Source organism: Melozone crissalis, unplaced genomic scaffold (genome assembly GCF_028551555.1).
Source record: "Melozone crissalis strain CALT ecotype California unplaced genomic scaffold, PUWL_Pcris_2 ptg000009l_1, whole genome shotgun sequence".
NCBI classification, from domain to species: domain Eukaryota; kingdom Metazoa; phylum Chordata; class Aves; order Passeriformes; family Passerellidae; genus Melozone; species Melozone crissalis.
This window is the reverse complement of record NW_026535787.1, coordinates 15768926-15792028: the sequence shown is the minus strand read 5'-3', so window position 1 is coordinate 15792028 and position 23103 is coordinate 15768926. Positions and strand designations below refer to the sequence as shown.

Sequence of the window (23103 nt, the reverse complement as noted above, 5' to 3'; positions counted from 1 at the left end):
GGAAGTAAGGTTGATTAGAGAACTTTTTCAATAAAAGTCACACATTTGCAATACTTCATATTTTACATGTATTGTTTTCTAATAAGGGTAGAATACTAGTTGAAGTAATAATACGGCAAAATTAAAGACACATGAGCAAGAATTACATGAATAGATCTTCAAGTACAACAATAAAAAAATCTGAGAATATTTACAGTTTTCAAAACAGTGTGAAGTCGATAGACTCATAGAATGTACCATTTGAAAAGGAAAAGATTGATTATTATCTGGCAAGTCCATCTCTAAGCACCACAGAAGAAAATCTCAAACACAAAGCTGAAGATAAGTGAAAATTATGTTTTCAAGGATATTTTTCTTATATCAGGTTCACAGGTTTTTACCACTGAGAGGAGTATCACAGGACAGCACATGCACATTCACGTCACATTGATAACCAAGCAGAGAATCCATATAAATAATAATAAAAAGCAATCTCAACTGTACCAACCTGTGCTATATTTTTGTTGAGAAGATAAACTCCATATTCAAATTGAAGCTTCTCCCCTCCTTTTGCATATAAAGGAAATCTGATGGGAAAAAAAAAAGGGGGGGGGGAAGTATTTAAGGTGAAATTATTCAGTATTCAGACGGTTATGTAAACTTCAAAAAGCCCCAGATTCCTTTTCTGAGAAGGTAAAAATTAAAAAAGCTTCCTTTACTGACTTCTCCCAGGAACCCCTGCAACTCCAGTCAATCAGCATTTAACAACTGATGCCAAAACTCAGCTATGGAATTCCAGTTTTAAAGTATTTGAGGTTTTTAAAAGACATTTTATGATTCTCCCAGGGCTGCAACATCCCTCTCACCAACCAAAGTGTAATTTCAGAAGCACACAGCACAATTCCAGATCCCACATTATCCCTCTGCATTCACTCAGTCACACTTGGTTAGCTCATTTCCAAACAGAAAGAATATTTTATAAAGTTGTTCTCTTTTGATCATTATCCTGTGATTGACAGAGCACAAAGCCCTTTACACAGAGAAGAAATTTGCAGGCTCACTTACCTGAACAACATACAGAACAGAAGTGATTCCTTTCAACAAACTTCACACATGCACCAAAGGCTTGAGTCACAGCATCATAGGTCACTATAGCCCTTGCAAACATTTTATTACTGATCTTTATTTTTCCTATGTAATAAATATTGCTCACCATTTTAAATGCAAATTTGCTATTACATTTATATACCCAAATGTATCAAACAGTTTGTAAGAACATAGCATGGCACTGCTGCATGAGACAGGAGAACTAAAACATTAGTCCCTTAAATATTGAAACTCTTTGACAGTTTCTGCATTAAAGAATATCGTTTTATATGTCAGCTTAAAGAATCTCTGCTTAAGTGAAGCAGTTCTTAAACAGCTTTAGCAGCTGTACACTGCACTTCTAAGGATTGTCTTTTGACTCCTCCTCAGCACCAGAGGTTATGAGGTCATCATGGTCAATTCAGAAATCTTAGCACAAACTAAAATGTATTTTTATGGGAACTACAGCATGAATCAAGTTTTTGCCTTTTCATGAACCATGTCCTGCAGCTCCTAGTTAAGATGCTGAATGAAGTATCCACATAAGCCCCACCCTACAGCAGAAACCAAGGTTCTCAAATATAAGATAACAAATAGAGGAGATCAATATCTACTAGAAACAACACACATTCTGGAGAGGTGATTAGGCAAAGTGAATTTTATCAACCATCAGCCCCACAGTAGAGTGCATTTGTAATTTTAAGAATTATACAGTGTCATTAAAGCTAAAGGTTAACAACTCATGACCACAGCAGATCAAACTGTCAGCTTCAGGTTTTCTGCTACTTTCAAACTTGCTAGGTCTCTTTAAGCTGAGGAACATGAAAATCTCTGTGAATACTGTTTATCTAGCTAACTTTGCTTAATAGATCTATAAATTGAACTAGTTCCCCATGCAAGAAAATGAAACTTTCCCAAATGCTACAAAAATTCTGCAACACGCTATTCTAAGTGTAAAATACAAAGCAAGAGGAATTCCTTTCACTATCTCCAATTACACTACCCAAACAGAGCAAGAGTTAGATTTAAAGAATAACTTTACAATTAACAGTCTATTAACTGATCCATTTTTTAATAAAAGCACCATTAGCAACACAAACCACGGTTCCCTAGAAAGCAGCATTTCATGAAGTCACTGGTAACAGGAACCATGCATTCTATTATTAGACACAGAGCTCTTTGATCCATACAGTATAGAAAGGGGGTAAAAACTGGTTTATGGTGCTCACTGACATCTCCCACACACAGATTCTTTTGAAAGGGAAAATCAGGCTTTTCTGCTTATCACGTTGATCCTGCTTCTTTGCCAATATTCAGATTTCCATCCTCTAACTTTCACTAATTAATCTTGAAAGGCTTTAAACCACATATATCCTCAGGTCAGCTTTCACAACATAATCACTTAAATTAAAGTCTTGAAAACTGCCAGTGGATGTCTCTGCATACACACATTTATGACTCAAGAGAAAAATATCACTAGGTTTTATGCCTCTCTCTCTGTGTTTTATCTTCCTTGCCCATTAAGCCTGATCACAAACAATAAACTCAAGGAACCCAAACATTTTATACAGTGCTTCAGTGAATATAATTGAATCCAACTTGAACTGCTGCCTCCCTGTGTGAAATTCTTCTTGCCCACTCCACAGAAAATGGAGTAAGCTTAATCCTTCCCTTTGGCATGCTGCAAAAACCTGAGTCTGCTGTGTAAGGATTTAGTTATACTAAATACTTTTGTAAAACACTATTTTAGTGTTTTTAAAATCACAAAATGCATAATAAAATTCAAAATGGCATCCGCCTACCTATTCTACTCCAAAGTGCACTTTCCTTCTTTCCATTCTTGCTGATGTATTTGGGGAAAAAGAATCACTAAGCTCCTTTAAAGCAAAAACAGATACTTATTCTGAGATAAAAAAATTGAATGAGTGTGATATGTTTAGTGGAAAGAATCAAAAAACACAAGCTATAGGTACCCTTGCTACAATCAACAGAAAAGATTACCTGAGAGAAGTTATCAAGTGTTGGAAATTTGTTCTCAGTCCAGATCAGAGCTCAGAAGTTGAGCTCTGGTCCTCCTCAGAGTAGTAGTTACACACTCTAGGAAACCATGCATCTGCCATGAGAACAGTCAGGAATTATGAACAAAACAGCTTCTGCTCAGTGAGGGTCAACATATGCCTTTGTAAAAATATGTTGTCATTTACATACAGCTAGGCAATATGACATTTCAATAGCATGTAGACTTCTTAAAATACAGTGCTAACACACCCTGAGTTTACAGAAGATGATCTATTTCTGTATATAAAGAGACAATGCAGCAATAGTAGTTTTAATAGTGATTTGTAAAGAAAATCCTGGTTTAGAGAAAATGAATCTGATAGAAGAAAAACTCCACCATGATTAGTAACTTGTAACAGGTTTACTCCATTTGGAGCTGTTTCTGTATCTGGTATTCCCACTGCTTTCAAGACATGTCAGAAAAGGTAGGAGCCTGTACTGGGGAAAAGCAACAACAACTAGGAGTGATTGAGGGAATAATCAGCCAGCAGGCATGCATAAAGGTGGCTTTAGGATCAAAGAGAATTGCACCAAAGATGCTGAAATTAAACAAGCCCCACTGTGAATTCAGAAGGTGGAGAACTCTGGATCAGAGTGATCCAAAACTGCACTCTGGACTGATTTGAACCAGATGGTCAATATGTACTTTGAAGTTTTAAGGTAACATAAAGAAGATTCTTAATCTTAAAAGCTTACATTTGTTTTGGGAGTCTCATGTTTTGCTTATTTAATCCTACAGGACTGTGACAAACACTAAGTTTTTACTAATGTTTTCTGAGTCATGTTCTGTTTTATAGGGCTCACTGGGATACAAGTCAGATGACCAGTGTTACCCAGCTGCACCACAATGCACACCTACAATTAACCACAAAACACCTGCAGGACATTTTTAGACACATAGCTCACATCCCCTTCCATGGCATATCACTTTGGACAAAACCTGTGTTTTTCTATGGTGATGCCACCATGATTGAACAGTCTCTCCCCTGGTGAACCAACACTATTGTGTTCAAGACTCAAGCATTCCCAGTCTCACAGAAGAAGTGGTTTTGATTGTCATTTCTCACAGATGACAAAAAAAATTTAAATAAAATAAACCCAAAATAACAGAAGCAGATAAAAGACACTTTTTATCATCTCTGAATAACTTCATTTTAGTGGGGCTTAAAATAGAGATAACAATTCATATGCCCTAACCTTACCTCTCTCATCCTCGCCCACTTGACTTTTCTCCCATCTATCCTGCTTGGAGGGTTCCCAAGAATAAGCCCCTCCTCTCTACCTGCAATCTTAATTTCAGCAAGTCATTATCCACAGCTTTATTTCAATCCATTCCCTGTTAATTCCTGCCACACTTCCTAAGCAGACATGAGCTACTGGATAAAGAACTCTTCATCTTAAAACTTGTTTTTCTATCAAAATCACCTAACACTCAAGTATTTAAACCTACAGAGGATCTGCTGACATGCAATGAGTAAGGAAACAAGTGTGAGCAGGTCAAGGCTCAATAGAGTTGTGAAAAAGAAAAGGCAAGGCAGAGGTTACATGCTTGGCTTACAGTTACCCTGATGGTTCAACATCAAGTCAGACTTTTAAACAAAAAACAGGGCTGAAAGTCTACCTGTAATCCACACTTAAAATACAAAGCCAGCATATTACCATCAACAACAGAATTAGGTTTTGAGTTCAAGGACCTCACAACACTCCACAAATGCTAAGTTTTTAAAGAGTTAGTTTGAATATTTGCATTTAAAAATATCATTCTGATAGGTATAAAGTTTAAATGTACCCAATTACACCATCAACAGGACTCTCAGGAAGCTGTTATTTTGCTTAGTCTAATTAGACTCTATTCTACCATGGTATTTAATCAAGTAGAAAGCTCTGTAGACAAAAGAAACACATGTAACTCTAAGAAACTTAAAAGCAAAGTATAATAATAATAATAATAATCTCATTACAGTAAATCACATCAAGGTTACAAAGACCAGACAGAATACTAAATCATCCACTCTGGTTTAAAAGTCTTTCTATTAAAAAAGATAAACCCAGTATATGTGTTTCCAGTCAATATGAAAAACCAATGGTGGCTGGTTGTCAGCATTTCCACTCCAGCTGACTCATGCACATGCAAACAGCTGAACAGAAATCTCAGTGTCAAACCAAGGCAAATTCCAATTTTCAGTTGAAGGAGGATTCCTGAGTATGTTTAAACACATTCATGGTCTGGTGGCAGTACAGGAGCAGCAGAGATGATTTCACATGAACACTTTTGCCAGTTGTGCTTGTCTAGAGGGCTAAAGGCATTTCTGCTAGAAGTTGGCTCTGTAATTCTATGGGATCCCTGCAGGAATCTGATCCAGAGGCTGCAGCCCATCCCATGAGGCCACAAGCCACTGCTCTGTGTTGCTGTTCATCCACACACAAGGAGATCATCCTGTAATCACAAAGCTACAGGCACAAAGAAGCCTCATGTATCATCTCTAATGCAAGTTCAAGCCACCCTGTACACTCAGCTATCATAACAGTTTCCTCTCAAACATCATCCTTCCTAGGGGTAGGAAGGTTGTTAAGTCGCCTTCCATTGTTAATTCAAGTCTTTTCCATGATCCAAGATGTAACAAAGACTGTGCTCACGTGCTGCTGAAAGTAAAACCAAGACATTTCACGCACAGACAGAGAAAAAGCCTCTTGCAAGGATTTTTCATTTTCATATTTAGAGTTTGAGGTGTGATGCCTGCAGTTCATATCCATAACCTATTCTGGTGAGGTTTTTTTCCTCATTGACTTAACAAAAGAAAGGGTTCCAACCCTTCTCTTACTGACTTTTAAAACCCCTGGCTTTGGTAAGAGCATAGGCAACATTTTGCTAATATAGTGTCTCCAATCAAAACTGCTCACTAATACTGATACATTTAAAAACCAGAAAACTGACTACAGAAAAAGAGATCTTTTAAAGTTGCCCACAGATATTACTCTGGAAAATCAGAGGCCTGTTTCAAAGCTACAACAATGATTAGACTACTTGTGGTGTTTTAAGCATTAGACCATTCTTATAACTCAAATAAATTGTGCTAAGTGTTCTACTCTAATCACTAAAAACTCTTCACTGTCCTTCTTTTTCCAGCTGACCCTCAACAAGTTCTCATCAGCCATCAAGATCTCATTTAATTTCATATATTTAGCTCATCTTTAGCTGTTTTAAATAGTCACTTTGGTGCTTGATGAACACTCAAGTAAATCACTACAGGATTCCTGGCTCAGGCAGATGGTACATGTTAGGAAAAGTTAAAAGAATCCTTATTCCATACATTTATTTCAGACCTCAAGCATCTCTTACGGATTCAAGTCCAAATAAATTTACTGTTGTGTTCTGTGATTTATGAATTCTGCATCCAGAAATATCACATATGTCCCAAAATACTGATGGCCCACTTTTATTGTCTATAACCACCTGCCTTTAACACAAACTATTTTTAAAGCTTATGAAATTGCTTCATTTTAACTGCTTTCACCTGCTTCTACTTTGGTAATACACCATATGTTTTAGATCTTCTATTCTCTCTTCAGTTCAGACCTCTGCCATATCCCAAATTATATTAAAGTCTCAAAGTTTAATCTGTACTTCAGAAAGCTCTTAAGGGAAGAAGTCAGTAAAATAATGGTTTTTACACATCACATCCAACTGTCTTGCACAGGCCGAAGTCTGGCACAATTTAAATATCATATTACATCTCATTTGGCAAATCCAAGTAAAATTCCAAATCTAGTTTGGAATTATGTTACATAGCCTTAACTTTCCAAGTGATTCAAAACTTTAAGGACCAGTAATATTTGCAGCTTTATAAGCTACATTAGGACACTTATGTTTTAAGAACACTTAATTATCACAAAATGGTTTGTGTTGGAAGGGACCTGAAAACCCATCTTGTTCCAACCTCTTACCATGGGCAGGGACAGCTCCCACTAGACCAGGTTTCTCCAAGCCCTGTCCTACCTGCCCCTGCACATTTCCTGGGATGGGGCAGCCACTGCTTCTCTGGGCAACCTCTGTCAGGACCTCCCCACCCTCACAGGGAAAAATTATTCCCAAAATTCCATCTAACCCTGCCCTCTGGCAGTGGGAAGCCATCCTCCCTTGTCCCATATCTCCAGGCCCTTGCCTAAAATACCTCTGTAGCTCTCTTGGAGCCCCTTTATGCACTGGAAAAAGCTCTCAGGTCTCCATGAAGCCTTCTGTTTTTGAGGCTGCCTCCAGAGCAGAGGGGCTCCAGCCCCTGGAGCACCTCTGTGGCCTCCTCTGGATTCATTCCAGCAGCTCCACGTCCTTCTGATGCTGGACCCCAGAGCTGGAGGCAGCTGTGCAGGCGAGGTCTCGCCACAGCAGGACAGAGAAGAAGAATTTCCCCATTCACTGCTGCCCATGCTGTGGGATCAGCCCAGCACACAGGCATTTCTGGGTGCCAGCACACATGTCCAGGGTATGTCCAGCTTCTCATCCAGCCATCTTCCCAAGCTGTCCTTCTCCTCAGAGCTGCTCTCAACCCATTCTCTACCCAGCCTGAACTTGTGCTTGGGATTGTTATGATCCCAGTGCAGCACCTTGCACTTGGCCTGGTTGAACTTCACAAGGCTGGCACAGGCCCAACTCTTCAGCCTGTCCAGGTCCCTCTGCCATCCCTTCCCTCTAGCACCACACAGTTTGGTGCCATTGGCAAACTCCATCTCACTGTCCATGCCATTGGCTTAGAAGATAAACAGTGCTGGCCACAATTCCACATCATGAGAACAACAATCATCACTGTTGTCCCTTCTGACATCAAGTCATTACCCAGTAGTTAAGTGCAGACTGGAATCTTAACCCAAAGATTAAATGAAGCTGACACCACTGCACTTTCACATGACTGTATTTACACTATCTTTGATACTTCCTGCCCAATTGTGTCCAATTTATCAGAGAACGAACTCAACCTGGATTTTTCTTTCACTTCCTATTTTCAAGGACATTAAGCAGAATGACTGCAGAGAGGTGGCTGCAGCACAGACTTGGCAGAATGCAGCTGAAACCCAGTGATTCCTTACCATACAGATAAAGAGCTGATGTCATTTCTCTGACTGTAAGTCACTTGTATCATTAGAAGACTCATCTACCAAATCTGGGGGAAGAATTGTGTCTCACACAATGCTACTAAAAATGGGTCAGTTAAGAAAAAAAAATTAGTTTTAAGCTTTAGACCATGGATAGGGCACTCTGTGTGAGGACAGGACTAAATAGCACAATCCAGGTAAGATAATGGCCTGAAAAAGCCACAAGTTCTTGTTTGATATGTCTGAAGTATGAGGAATGTAGAAGAAAAGGTTTAAATATTTACTGAAGTTTGAGTTATTTCAGCTTCACCCCCTTCTGGGGTCTGCAAGGGGGGCAAGCAGGGGAGGAAAGAACTGGTGTTTTCCCTCCAACCTCACCACACCTTGTTTGCTCACTGTAATGGAATGTCCTATTCAAAGGAGGAAGCTTGTGTGATTTAAAAGTCCTGGGGCTTCTCTGAACCAAAAGAAATTAAACCCTGAAAGCCTTTAAAGTCAGAAGGACCACACTGTCCAGACAGCTCACTTGAAATCACAATTTCTCAGGACACTTCAAATCAAATACTAGGACAAATAAACTGCTCAAGAGCCACAAGCACCAAAGTATCCAGCATTCCTAACATCTTAGCACTCCACCTGAAGATCAAGGCACAGGAAGCTTTGGCTGCACACCTTTAAAACCAGTTTCCTTCTCAGATAAGCTGCACCACAACTCTACCAGCTTCAGAGCAGAGACTGCACAGATCTCCTGCAGAAGATCCAAAATTAAACGAAAAGACAGAAGAAAGGATTACAAGCATGCATTTTGCTTGTAATTACAGATTAAGACATAAATATGTGTTACAAATCACAAGCAAATTCAGACTGGATTACTATATGGTTTTGAGTTCCTACTTAACAAAAAAAGCTACACTTGTAAAACAAATTTGATGACAAAAATACAGACAGCCATGAGGAAAAAAAAAAAAAGCATATCCTCAGTCAAGCTTTATACAATAAAGAATTCATTTACTGGGGAAATAAAACATTAGTTTAACTTTATGAAATGTATTTTCAAAACGCATTTCTGAACTGTTCAGATGATGATAATCAAAAGCAGAAGCATCTTTCTGTGCTAAGTGTAACCACTGTGACCTTGCTCTTGGGGAATGCACAATAGCTTCAGTATGTACAGACTGTGGAAAGAAAATAAAAGCCAAGATCCAAATTATGAAAGTCAGGCAGTTCCTGACAAGACAGTCACCACTTTGCACAAGAGGGTATCATTCTATGGCTTCAGCAAATGATTTCAAACACCTCAAAATCACAGCAAAGAATCTATGGAGACAGTGGCACTGATGGCTTTTTGTAAATTGGGCATTTCTGTGACATATTTCAGCTTGGATTCAAGGCTTGCACCATACAAGCCATGATGAATGTCATAATACATGGACTATCTGTAAGGACAGAGCAGACAACCTTGCTATCAGAACTTTAAATCTCACTGCCACTGAAGAATCATTTTTAACTAGAAGACACTCTATACAGGTCAAGTCCTGGCTTATTTTAAAAAATGAACTAGTGTTTTGGAAAAAAAAATGTCAACAGGAGTATAGTGTTCCAATGGGAGTAGATTAAGACTAGTATGTCTTCACAGAAACATTTCTCAGCTGGTCTCAGATGTCTGGGGTCAGTGGTCTCAAATACTGCTGTAAACAAAATCTGCTTTCTCAGACTGGCCAGGAGCATGTTAAAACTTCTAGTTCCCAGAAACAGTGTTAACATTATCTAAATTCATTAAACAACACCTGATCTAATCCTTTATCTATAGACAGCAATATGTGCTGACTCAATGAAGGCAAAAGTATTGTTTTGCTAATCAAGAATCAAATAAGCCAGGATTCTAGCTAAATATCCTCAAGAATTGTAGAATGTAAAAATACAGTTCAAGACAAGTTCATGGCAAAAAGCATTCTTTGAGCAATACAGTTGAACCCTTAACACACACTCAATCTGCCCCAAAGAATCAACTTTTCTTTGATAGCTATTAGATTTCTCAAGCAACCATCTCCCTCCATCTAAGTTTGCCAAGATTTCTTCCCAAAGCTGCCATTTCATGACCTCAGCCAAAGTACCAAATTTGATTAAAGACGTGTCAATTGAGTTGGAAAATCTTAACGTCAGTGAAAAGTTATTCTTCACATGCTCGTGTTCTGATTTTTCAGACTGCTTTGTTTGCAAGTGACTTATCTGTTACCAGGCACAGAGCAATAACAATTTCAGTTGTGTTGTACTAAGTCTACTGCAGCTGAAATTCTTGTTTTCCCATTCTTCCAAACTGGAGTAAGGCCACAATAAGGAGGATCACTTATAGATTATGCTCATTCAACAAGTGGATTGCAAATGCTCCAAAATTATCCATAGGCCACTTCAGCAACACTTATCTCCACTTACTTGCAAATCCAGCTAACCACACTTCAAAGAAATTAAAGATAATACATTGAGACAGATAATTTGGAAGCATTTTTTGGAGCAGAACTGGCAAGGAATCCCATATGTTTGCTTTATTCCTATTTTACCCTGAAAAGAAACTTTTTACATCAGAACTTTCACTGTCAGTAACTCACTTTCCACAATTTAACACTGTGTGAACCACACACAACATACCAGCTTTTCTGAGCAGTGCAAATGAGTAGGTCTAAAATACAACACCAATACTCCAAAATAATTGCTTGAGTATGTGTAGATTCAAAATATGCCCTGCCTGATTTACTTAATCTTCTCTGAAATTTGGTTTCCCAAGCTAATGAAAAGCACCCCAAACTGGACTAATCCAGTCTGCTGGGGTTTGAGTTCAAGGTTCAGTCAACAAACTGTGGAGATACATCAGCATTCCCCACATGCAAAGGTGCTGCAGACCTTGCACATCAACTAAGATAAACTTACTCAATGCTTTGCATCCTTAAGGAATCCAGAACCACTCTGAAGACCCAAGAAGGGCACCTCTGATTTATGCTTTATGCACCCTTCAGTTGCAACAAGTCTGCACCACCCCAGTGGAGGGTGTGGAGGGTGACATGTTTTTTTTATTTATACATTTGCCCTTCCCACAAGGACTACAGCAATGAATTCAAACTGCCCTTCAAAGTATCAGCACCTAGAGAAATCAAACATCAAAATAAAAACTGACTAAGCACTGCAATCTTCTGGCATGCCTGAGGTTTTCAATAATGATCAAGGTAAGCTGCATAAAAAGACAATTTGAGGTGTAACTCCAACTCAGAAAAATAGTTTCCAGGAAATTACTTCAGGAACAAATCTATCCCTTTTAGCTATATTATTATTTAGCAGTATTTTAATTCTGTTTTCTGTGAAGGCCCAGTATTACAATAGACAGATGTTTCCTACTTTAATGACAACAAAAGGAATTTAGACAGGACAAGTAACCCATGGTAGCATCCTTAATTTCACTCCCCCTTACACCATTTCATACATCTTTTGGTACCTGAGGTACATCAAAGTCATAAAACAACTGCAAAGATGTCAGATGCCTCAAGGTACATGCCCAAGACTTGCATGGTAGCTGTCTGAATCTTTTGGCCTTTGCTGTCTGTGTTTGTCATGCACAGTGGAAGGAAAAAAATACTCTCTCTAAATTACAAATACCAAGGAAACCTTTACAGTTGTTTACTGTCATCTCAGATCAACTAAAGCCAAATATTCCTGCAAAAATGCACCAGACTAGATCAGGTTTCTTCCATACCTGTCTGGGTCCTGTTTGCTTATCTTTAAATTTTATATATATATTTGGCCTTTGTAACACTGAATACCAACAAATTCAATATTTAAACATATGACCAAAACAAAAAAAGGCCATTCCTGGAGATCAGACAACTCTGCAATGTCTTTAAAGGCTCCAGCAGCTGTGCTTGCAAATGACAATGTTCTTGCTACCTTTTAAATGTAAAACCTTTTTAGGCACTGATGTCATTTTCTACCCTTTCATTTTTTCCCCAACCTGAAGTATGACATCGAGGTGGCAACTTTCTTCCTACTGCTCCTACTAGTCCTCCCTTAACACATTTTCTTGGGAAGAAGGTGTAACATCCATCAGATTGTGTGTACTATTTGATTTCTCTGTATTATTATTACAGAGAAATAATGTTAGTAAAACTATTTCTTGAAATAGTTTCCAGTTCCAAGTTATCTAGCAGGGAAGTAAGAGCTCTTGAAAATCTTCAAGAGACAGAGTAGGAGTGATAGCTCAAAAATTCAACATAAATAATTCATCCGAATGTGCATTTCACTTGTCCAGATATACAAAGCAAATCAGAAAGATGACTAAACTTTAAAAACCCTATTTTTCCTCTTAGAGGAATATATATATATATTTCCAAGCTGCTTATACTCAAAAATACTATAAAATGAGCAGCAACACCAGCACAGGGAATGTCACTATGTATGTCTCACTCCAGTCACAACAATCCTTATTTTGCCCTAAACTGGGAGTCATTCTTTGTTAAAAATCTGTGAGCAGACTAACAGAAGCATTAAATACAGGGCTTGAGAAACACAGTCTCAGAACATATCAGAAATAGTTTCATCTTAGCATTCTCACCCTGTTATTGAGGATGTGATGAAGTGTTAGGTTTCAGTTCCACCAGAACACTGCCAAAGAATTTGGGTGATTTATTCTGCAAGCAAACTTGTTCATCACTGCAGAGAGGGACATGCTGCTGTCTAAGTAGCTTCAATTTGGAGTTACATGCCCATAGAATCACAGAATCATTGAAGTTCTTTAAGAACATCCCAAATCCAACCACTCACCCAGCACTGCCAAGGCCACCACTAACCCATGTTTCAAGTGCCACATGCACATGGCTTTTAAACCCCTCCAGGGATATTGACTCCACCACTGTACCAGGCTGGACCAGGGCTGGACAACATTTTCAGGGAAGAAATGTTTCCTAACATCCAACCTAAAACTTCTCTGGCACAACTTGAGGCTGTTTCCTCTCATCCTGTCACTTGTTACCTGGGAACAGAAACCCCCCCCACGTGGCTCCACACTCCTGTGGAGTTGTAGAAAGTGAAAAGGTCCCCTCTGAGAAGGGTGGGAGCCTCCTCTTCTCCAGCCTGAGCTCTGCCAACTCTTTCAGTCTCTCCTGGTGCACCAGACCCTTCCCCAACTCCATCTCCACCTCTGGGCATGCTCCAGCTCCTCAATGTCTGTCTTGCTGAAAGGCAGAGAGGATTGGAAGTGCCTCACCAGTGCCCAGCACAGGGGGACAGTCACTGCCCTGGGCCTGTGCCATTGGCCTCCTGATCACCTGGGAACACCTGGGCTCATGTTCAGCCATGGCTGATCAGCACCCCCAGAGCCCTTCCCAGCTTTCCAGCCACTTTGCCCCAAGCCTGCAGCATTCCATGGGGTTGTGGTGACCCAAGGGTAGGATACAACCCTTGGCCTTGTTGAACCTCATACAACTGGCCTTGTCCCATCAATGCTGCCTGCCCAGATCATTCTGCAGAGTTTTCCTGCCCCATCTAGCAGGTCAACATGCCTGCCAAACATGGCGTCTGTTGGGGAAGATGGAACAGGAAAGCCTTATAAATATGATTGTCTGGCAAAAGATTTTGAGAATACAGAAACTATAAGCAAGATTGAAATGAAAGCAAGCTTTGAGATCCCTTAGTTACTGAACAACTGGAAAACAATGGTGTGGTCCAACTGAAGGTAATCCCCTTCTGATGAAACAATTCCCTCTGCCTGCAGACAGGTCCAAGGCTCAGAGCAGACCCTACTAGCTTAGAAGAAGGGGTTTAAGTCCAAAGAATAGTTTTTAGGGTTTAAAATGTAACACAGAATGGTGATGTAATGATTCTTATAGGCTATATGTAAATGCTATAGGATTTGTATATTGTACTAGATTAGTTAGTGAGAATTAGAATATTCAACACAAAAGAAGATTTATTGTATTGTGACGGGAATGTCGCTCTCTTACCCCTTTTACTCCCTTACTCTCTTACCTTCTCATCCTCTCTCCCCCTCTCTTCTCTCAGGCCTGCCCTGAGCTGTGGCTGGCAGCTCCCAGCAGGGCCCTGCACCCAGGCCCTTTGCAATAAACCACAAGTTCCACGACCTGGCTGCAGAGATCTCTCGTCTCCGTCCGTCCCGACCGTCCTATCCCCCGATGATCCTACAGGCGCCCTCTGCAAACTGACTCAAAGTGCACTCATTGCTTTGAAATCTTTCAGACTCCAGAACTTCTGAGAATTCTTTCTTCCTACATATTGCATGCATTCTGGAGATGCTGAAAGGGACCACTGAAGAAGTGAGTTAATGGGAAATTTTGTTAAAATCAGATTCTTGCCTTTACATGGTAATTCAAAAAGTCATAAAAGTAGACATCATTGGAGAAAACTTAGAGCTTTTTGGTAGAACCAAAATCAGCTTTTGGAACACACAAAAGAAACAGTTATTCAACAGATTACAAACACTAATATCTCTACAATTACAAGGCTGACCATATACTATATGCTACTGGTAGTCAATCTGTACTTCATTCTAAGTTCATTCTATGGCCAGACAAGAGCTAAGTTCTCACCACAACCTCCTACTTCAAAGTCCCAATGTAACAGTTATTGTAACAGAAAAAAACTGTAAATTCTCAAGGTCCTCATAGAAGTGACCTGGATCATGCAAGTAAACCAATCTGAAGCAGATGAAGCATTTTCCAGAAGTTACTGACATTCTGAAAGCTCTTAAAATATTTAACCAGCTCAACAGGAGGGCTTAGAAAAGTCAGTAAAGAAACTTGAAAGTGTATTAACATCTTTATACAGTATGACTTTAAAAACAAACATCTGTAATTATGAATTTGCTCTTGAGCAAAAACCTCAGCTATTTCGCCCAACAAAAAATTTCTAGAAAATCTAGAAGGATCCTAATAAGGATCTCAGAGAAACCCAGTGTCTTGGCTTAAAGGACAAGTGCCTGCCAAGGAAAGTGGGAACCTTACTGGGATGGAAAACATGAACCCCTTCCCTCCAAATTATGGTAACTTTGAAATTACAGGGCTTTCAGGCAAAGATATGGGAAAAAGAATAACAGGGCTTTACAAATATATATATGTATAACAAGACAAACAAACAACAACAATGGCAGCAACAACAAAATAAAAACAGAAACAGAACCACAGCCTTCTCTTGGCCATTGAGCACTCTCCCCTTCAGTGCAGTTACTGCCACAGCCAGCAGCACAATCCTGCTCTTGAGAGAGAGTGAGAGCTCAGCCCAGCCCCTAATTCCCAGCATCCCTGCATTTTCCAAGATAAAACCTCCCAGCTAAGAGACAGAAGCAAACTGTGCCCTGTCCCCAGCCCTGGCCACATCTTTAGTCTCTTTTATCTTTCTGTCCTTCCCATCTCTTAGACAACAAATGAGAGAAAAATTTCCTGAGAAAGGAAAAAAAAAAGGAAAAATCCTAGCCTCCAACACCCTGCAATGAAAAAAAAAAAAAAAAAAAAAGCCAAGTATGTAAGTATAAGCTAGTCAACAATAAGGACGCTATGAGTTATAGTAAAGATCAAATACAGGGATTACATCACTGCAATTACTCAACAATTTATGTTTGAGTTTGAAAAGCTGCTAAAGGACAGGTAACTGACATAAAAAAAATCTAATAATGTATGCTAACTGCTGTGCTCAACACAATTAGGAGCAAGGGAGAAACATGATCTATTAGTTTAGAAAGATAACTGCAATTTGACATAAAACCTTGGAGATGGTTTTTATTGGAGGATTGTTTCTCCAATAGCTGGGAAGAGAAGATCTCCAGCAGGAGCTAATTCTGAAAAAATCTTGCACAACACAGGTAAATAGCCCAACAGAGATAAATTTACTTAGATAAAATCTCTCCTTTTCAGAAATCTGTTGTGAAATCAAGTATTAAGTCACAAGAGTTTGGAAGGCTGCAGCATGAAGGACTAAACCTTCTAATCTGTATGAGAGAACAAGAAATTGAATTAATCTTTACACACCCACACACAAGGAGCTCCACTACTCCACTACTCAGAAATTTGTTTTCAAGATAGAGATGTTCTAGTTTGCAGCTCTTCTTGAAGTGATGTTCAGGAAGGAGTATGATCATCTGCTTCAAGAACTACACTGAGGCAAAACAGGTCAATGCTCTATTAAGGTACCAGAAGTGTGTTTGGACAAGTTATTAAAATGGTATCAAAATTACTTTGCAAGACATAATTATATAGTTTTGTTTTATGGTGTCACAACAGGAAGACAAGTTTAAACCTTAAGGCAAATTACCTTGCCCGTCCTGCCTAAAGTCACTAACCTTCAAAGAGAAATCAGACACTTTCAAGCATCCAAATTCTGACAACTAGGCACAATAAAACCCTTCCATCTTTATTAAATTATGAGGAATTAGTGTTAAAATGTTGTAATACTTTGACAGCATATTTCCAAAGAGAAGAATTTGTTTCTTCACAGCTACCTGTCAATAGAGTCAGGCTACTTCCCACAAATTCATTTCCCCTGTCATTTCCTTTGCTCCCTTTTCAAACTATTGTGGAAAAATGAAGTTATTGATGCTGCAAGCCTGACTGTAGCCATCCATACACACATCCAGGGTCACAGAATTCCTGAGCTGTAAGGGACTTCAATCTCATCTCATTCCAGCCACCTGCCAGGGCAGGGACACCTTCAGCTAGACCAGGTTGCTCCAAGCCCAACCCAACCTGGCCTTGAAAACTTCCAGGGATGGTGAGTCCATAAAGCCTCTGGGCAAACTTTGCCAGCGCCCAGAATCTGAACAGAGCAGTTTGGCCTCCCACCAATGGTCAGTGTTGCATTCCTGGCAGTTCAGTGGTTTCAGGCTACAAAGGGAACCTTAACCAGTAATTGCCACTAATTTCATGTGAGAGCACACAGGTACCAAGACAGTGGGAAAATAAACAAAGTTCCAAAACACAGGAGAAGACACTCAGAGAGTGAATTTAAAGATCTCTACATTGAATATTCAGTTGATTTATAGTAGGTGGCAGGCTACTGTGCTTTTTCAATTGATTAAAAAACTCAGTGTTAAAACAAAGCAACTTGTTTTCCCCTATTTATTAACCACTATTAGGGCACTGGCAGCACCTCCCCAGTGAAACTACACTTGCTATCCTGCAGTTTATTCCCCTAGCCCGTAGCAAAACATAAAAGGCAAGTTGTCCAAATAGAAACCAAAACTCATAAAACACTAAGAAACTCTATTTAGGTCTTTCTAGCATTACTGGATGCCAAATCAAAGCCATATATGTGCCAACAGACCCAGAATAACAAAGCTGAGTTACTTTATTGTATCCAAAAATTCCAACAAGAGAAACCCAATGACTATTCCACAGCTACTGAAAGCAGTAACAAGTAATTTCAAATTCCTTATCACCTCAGACTGCCCCAAACTGTTTAAAATGGGGTTTTTTGGTGTTCATTTGTTGAAGACAGTAGATCAGTGTATTTACAAAATACTCACTCTCGCTCTTTTTCCGTCAGCTTGTCGTTTATATTGTCTTTGATTGTGGACCGGGAGCCCTTGTGAATGATGGGATACCTGAGTGGCACTTGTAAGAAGAAGGAGATCATGGAAATTAGGTGAGCAGTATAGCCCAGGGCAACAGCAATGCTTCCATCATCTTTTGCTGTCAATGACAAAAAGATGCCATTATTAATTGGATCCACTGAATCCTAATATTCATCTTTATTCTCAGAGAACAATTACTGTAGCTCTCAGAAGTAAGAACTCAAGGACAGGAGACCTGGTGTCACTTTGGACAGCTTTACAAGTGTTTGCACTTCACTGTGTTGTGTTTGCTTCTTGCAATGAGACACAGAAAACTGGTGATGGCTTGTTTTCCTGTAAATTTTATTTTCAAAGCTACACTGCCAGGATGGGGGAGGGTGAAGAAGAGCTGGGAAAAGTGAAACAAAATTCACAAGACAAAACACAAGTATTAAGATTTCTGCATTTCTCTAGATGGAACTCACACGTGTGAGTGGGATCTGGAGAAAGCTGCATTCCTCCTCAACTTTATTCACAAGTGAGATCACTTGGAGAGACACTGACCCCAAGCTATGAACTCTGTTCTCTGCCAATAGCTGGAAAAACTCAGATTAATCCATTGCTTTCAAGTATCATTTTCAATTTGACAGTTAAAGTTTCAACCTTAAAGCTTCACCTGATAGGAATACACATAGACCTTGCAATGGAAACTACATCTTTTAGCCATTTAAAGGCTTTTCCTTTCTCTTTTCTCACTTTTTAATTATTTTTAAGGGATACAGGCAGCACAAGTCATCCCTTCTGATGCATCCATGAAACCAGCTGAACAGAGGACCTTCAACAAAGCTTATAATGATACTCAGCATCCATACTGAGATCTATCAAAGCCTGTCATGATGTGTGTATCTAAGTTACACCCCTGTCAAAATGGATTGGATTTTGTAGAAAAGGTTCAAAATTTGCAGCAAAACTGGTTTTCTGGATTATTTTGACACCTAATTTTTTAAAAGATGGTATCTACTGGGTCTGAGATAAGATCCATGCCAGACAGCTGGGTTTCAAATTTAACTGCCTATTTCGTTAAATTGAATGCTTAGTATTTCTTCCTCACAATACAATTCTTCTAAAGACTTGGATAAAGAATTAGTAATTCTTTTGCAATGAATTAATACCAGGAAAGTGAAACTGGGCCAGAAGATGGCACACCACTCATTCCTCAAGAGTTAGCAAGCTGAGTTCATTACCACATTTAGTGCAATCAGGGAAACAAAGCAATAGACTGATTTTTGTCCTACTGACAAATTTATTTTTTTTAAAGATTATTCCTCCAATATTCAAGCATCCAATATACATATTATTAGGACAAGTTAATTACTATGGTGTGGCTTTATAGAGTCAGACAACTGATGGAGGTTTTTGCTCAATAAACCAGAGTGAACAGGTAGTGGGGGCAAGAAATCCTCAAGAAAATTTTAATGGATTTCCAGTTCACATTAAACATTTATAGATGAATGCATGCAGTTACCTGTACAACTGTTATACAGGCAGGTATATGATATATTTGTTTATGGAATAGGATGAGGGTTGACAGTTGAAGTAGAAGGTCATTTGTAAAGTACTCCATACTGTCAGAGATGTTCAAAGTATTTTTTTGCAAGGTATTTATTTGGCAAGTTCACCAGCAACTACAGCAAACCAAATGGGGATTCATGCCTGTTGCCCCACCGAGACTTATGGACTAAGAGTACCCCCAGTGGAATTCTAGGTCAGACACCAATATTTTCCAGAATCACCGAGTTTGGAAAGCACTTCACTCCGGGCTCAGAGCAGGCTGTTCCTAGGACTGTGTCCAGCTGGGTTCTGAGCATCCCCAAGAATGGAGACTTTGCTGCCTCTCTGGGTAACCTCTCCCAGTGTTTCAATATGCAGTCTTAGAACACACAGGTACTTTTCTAAGAGTCAAAAGGAGCCTCCTTTGCTTTAGCTAGGAAGTACCAACAAATAATTCTTCCTTTTTTTTCTAGTCTCTATCTTTCTGGTCAAAAATTTGGACCCCAAGCTATTGCTACCAGTTTTCTTAATTTTACAAAGTTTAGAAGCAGTGTGAACTGTAACAACTACATTAAGAATATGCAGCTACCTTGAAAGTCTTCAGAATTAGGAAGCTTGACTCCACAAACAAAGTAATCCTTTTGGTTGTTCTGTAAATTTAACACCAAGAGTGGAAAGTGAGCATAAAACAATAACATCCAGAACACCAAAACCTGCATACAACACGACAACCAGGCTAACAAACAATAAAATAAAAATAAAAAACCTAAATATTCAACTAAATTTAAAGTGACTGACAGAGTATTTTAATCCATATCTCACACAGTTCAGAAAAGAAATACAACTTTTTTAAAGAGTGAAGAACTTTATATTAATTCATTATATAGGAGATTTTTAATCTCAACATTTTAACATGTTTCTGTGCACTCAGCTAGCCTACTGTCAGGGTTAGTTTATAGAACTGTACACAAAATGGAAAACATCCATTAAATTATAGCTATTCTATTTTCATGGAGGACACTGTGTAAGAGGTGCTGGCCTAAGTTCCCTCCCTGTAAAGTTTGCAATCTAAAGACCAAATGTAAGAAAAAGCTGAAATAAACAGAATGAGCAAAGAGCAGATCCTGTCACAAGTAAAGCATAATATTTGTTTGCAGTGTAATAAGTAAGAACTACATTTCACATTGAGCAGACTATCAGGATGTTGAAAACATACCAAATCAATAGGGTAGATGTAGGATAGCTCCGACAGCAGCTGCTTGCATCGAATAGTCTGCTGGGCATTTATCTTCAAAAACTGTTCTCTTTGGGGAAAGAGATTCCAAAACTATTATTTTCTTCAAAAGCTCCAAATAAAGGTATCAAGTTGTCATATCCCTTCTGCAGCTTTCCAATTTTCATCTCCTATCCTCCAAAAAGTTATGTAAATCCACCCAAAAAAAAAATACAGCACGCAAAGCTAATTTCTGTCTTCATGCATACCATACACTATGGACATATTCTGACTACAAGAATCAGGTATTACAAAGCTGTGTTACACTAAAACACACCTGAAATTCCTATCAGAGTCTACACATATAACCAAGCATTAGTTTTCTTCTCTTCTAGACTTGCCACTGGTAATTACTTTAGATATCTACAAATTGTAGCAGGGATATCTTAACAGAAGTTTTAGGGCAACATGAGAAGAACTTGGTGCCAGAAGTCCCATTTTCAATGGCTTGCTCTCAAGCTTATCTTTTTTTTCCAGTTACAGAACAAACATAGATCCTTTTACCTCTTAGCAGTGCATTCCTTTCTTGATTCATACAGAGATTCATTATGCTCTTCAAGTTTCTGGTATTCAGTCCCAAATGCATTTTCTAACCAATAGGAGAAATCAGAAAAAAAAAATAGTATAAATATTTTCTTAGTTATCCAAAGTTTTAAAAGTAGATACTGACAAAATGTTGGCAATAATCCTCCACTTATTCTTACCCTTCCATTTTCCATATTATGCTCCCAAACTAGAGAATGTCAGACAGCACAGGAGGAACACCTGTCTTCATGCACTACACACCATTCACCAGCCAAACACAACCCATCAGATTTCATCTTCCTTTAATACCTGTTCCTCTCACAACCACACAGTGCAGTAATCCAATGATGGGATCTCAATACTTGCACAGCCAGAAAAAAGTACATGGTAAAAACCATCCTTTTTAGTAGTAACTAATTATTTCAGACTCAACTAAGTATTGAAACAAAAATTCCTGCAACAAAATCAATTATGGGTATAGTTTGGCCTTGGTGAGCTCTGAAGAGGCAGTAATACAACATTTAACTATAGGAGACTTGCCTGGTAAAGGATGATACCAAGATGAGTATTTCATATATCACTTACATATTAAAATATTAAGAGGGGATTTTTGTCTTCTAATGCTTAAAACTAAATCCAAATCACAGGTACAGAAACACCCTTCATGACATGAAGTTCCTTTATGATGGCAATGTTTACTGTAGTATACTGCAGTTCTTCTGATGTTCTCAAAAAATGTCAATTAAACACAGATTTAACATTGCTTTGGAGAGGTGTCATAGTAAGAAGTTATTTAGAGACAAGATACCAGAAACTGCTGTCTAAAATTCAGTATAATATAGAGTGAAGAAATAACACCTGGCTGCAAATTTCCAACACAGAAAAACACAAGCAGCACATTACAGCCAGACAATGAAAATAGAAAAGAAACCAGCACTTTCATTCTGGTCAAACTAGGCTAAGGTTTCTACACTCACCTCTGTCAAGCAAAGTACTTTTTTGCTTGTGCAACAAGGCTACTTCTTGACCAAGGGCCTTCTTCTGTCGCTCCAGTTCATTACGCAGCACCAGGATCTTCAACTGTAAACATTCACTCTCCTTTTTCTATGGGAAGAAATACAGATTTTAAAAAAAAAAAAGTTTCTCTGCACAGAAACAGTTCCATAAAAAGGTGGCAGGAGAGAATGAAAAAACAGAACAAGACTAGCCCCTGCCTAGGAATGGAGTTCAAAGATTACCACAGGCAACAGATTCCCAAAGACTAATAATTTTGCTGCTTTGGAAGGAAAGCAATGCAGCTGTGTGTCACAGTGCTTGATCCTCCTGTGGGATGCATCTCTCTTGAGTCCAGACCAAAAACTAAGAACAGTGCTTCACCAGGACATAAAAACTGACAGCACAGCACTAGCAGCAGGATGAGCATTCATTCCTGGCAAAGGGCTCACCAGCAAGAGGGAAGGTGAGCAGTAAGAAATCTATACAAAGGGAAGGCAGGATCTGGAAAAAGGCTGAAGATATTCAAGCTGCACTGTTAGATTAAATTCCCAGTTCAGGATGATGAGAATAAGAGGATACAAAGAATAAGCTGAGACAGTGTTCAGCCTGGAGAACAGAAAAGGCTCCAGGGAGACCTTAGAGCCCCAGTTGTCCAAGAGAGCTGGAGAGGGAGTTTGGACAAGGACCTGAAATTACAGGACATGGGGAAATGGCTTCCCACTGCCAGAGAGTGGTGTTAGATGGGATGTTGGGAATGAAATTCTTGGTTGTGAGGGTAAGGAGGCCCTGACACAAGTTGCCCACAGAAACTGTGGCTGCCCCATGCCTGGAAGTGTTCAAGGCCAGGTTGGACAGGGCTTGGAACAGCCTTGTCTAATGGAAGGTATGCCTGCCTATGGCAGGGGTTTGGAACTGGATGAGCTTTAAGGTTCCTTCCAGCCAAAAACATACTAGTATTGTTTGATATAGTTTTGCTCTCAGATATTTAAAAATTAAAAGCCTTTGT

General features: G+C 39.1%; 1 protein-coding gene across 1 annotated transcript in view; it reads right to left on the bottom strand.

The window, feature by feature from the left end:
- The window catches only part of UVRAG (UV radiation resistance associated), an 86836-nt gene that overhangs the window by 29470 nt on the left and 34263 nt on the right, over positions 1–23103 (bottom strand). The window contains exons 8-13 of the mRNA XM_054270197.1: positions 22079–22205; positions 21081–21165; positions 20520–20607; positions 19893–19953; positions 17726–17891; positions 488–566 (exon numbers count right to left, since the gene is read on the bottom strand). Of these exons, the coding sequence (XP_054126172.1) occupies positions 488–566; positions 17726–17891; positions 19893–19953; positions 20520–20607; positions 21081–21165; positions 22079–22205 (606 nt within the window). The remainder of the gene's footprint in view (positions 1–487; positions 567–17725; positions 17892–19892; positions 19954–20519; positions 20608–21080; positions 21166–22078; positions 22206–23103) is intronic.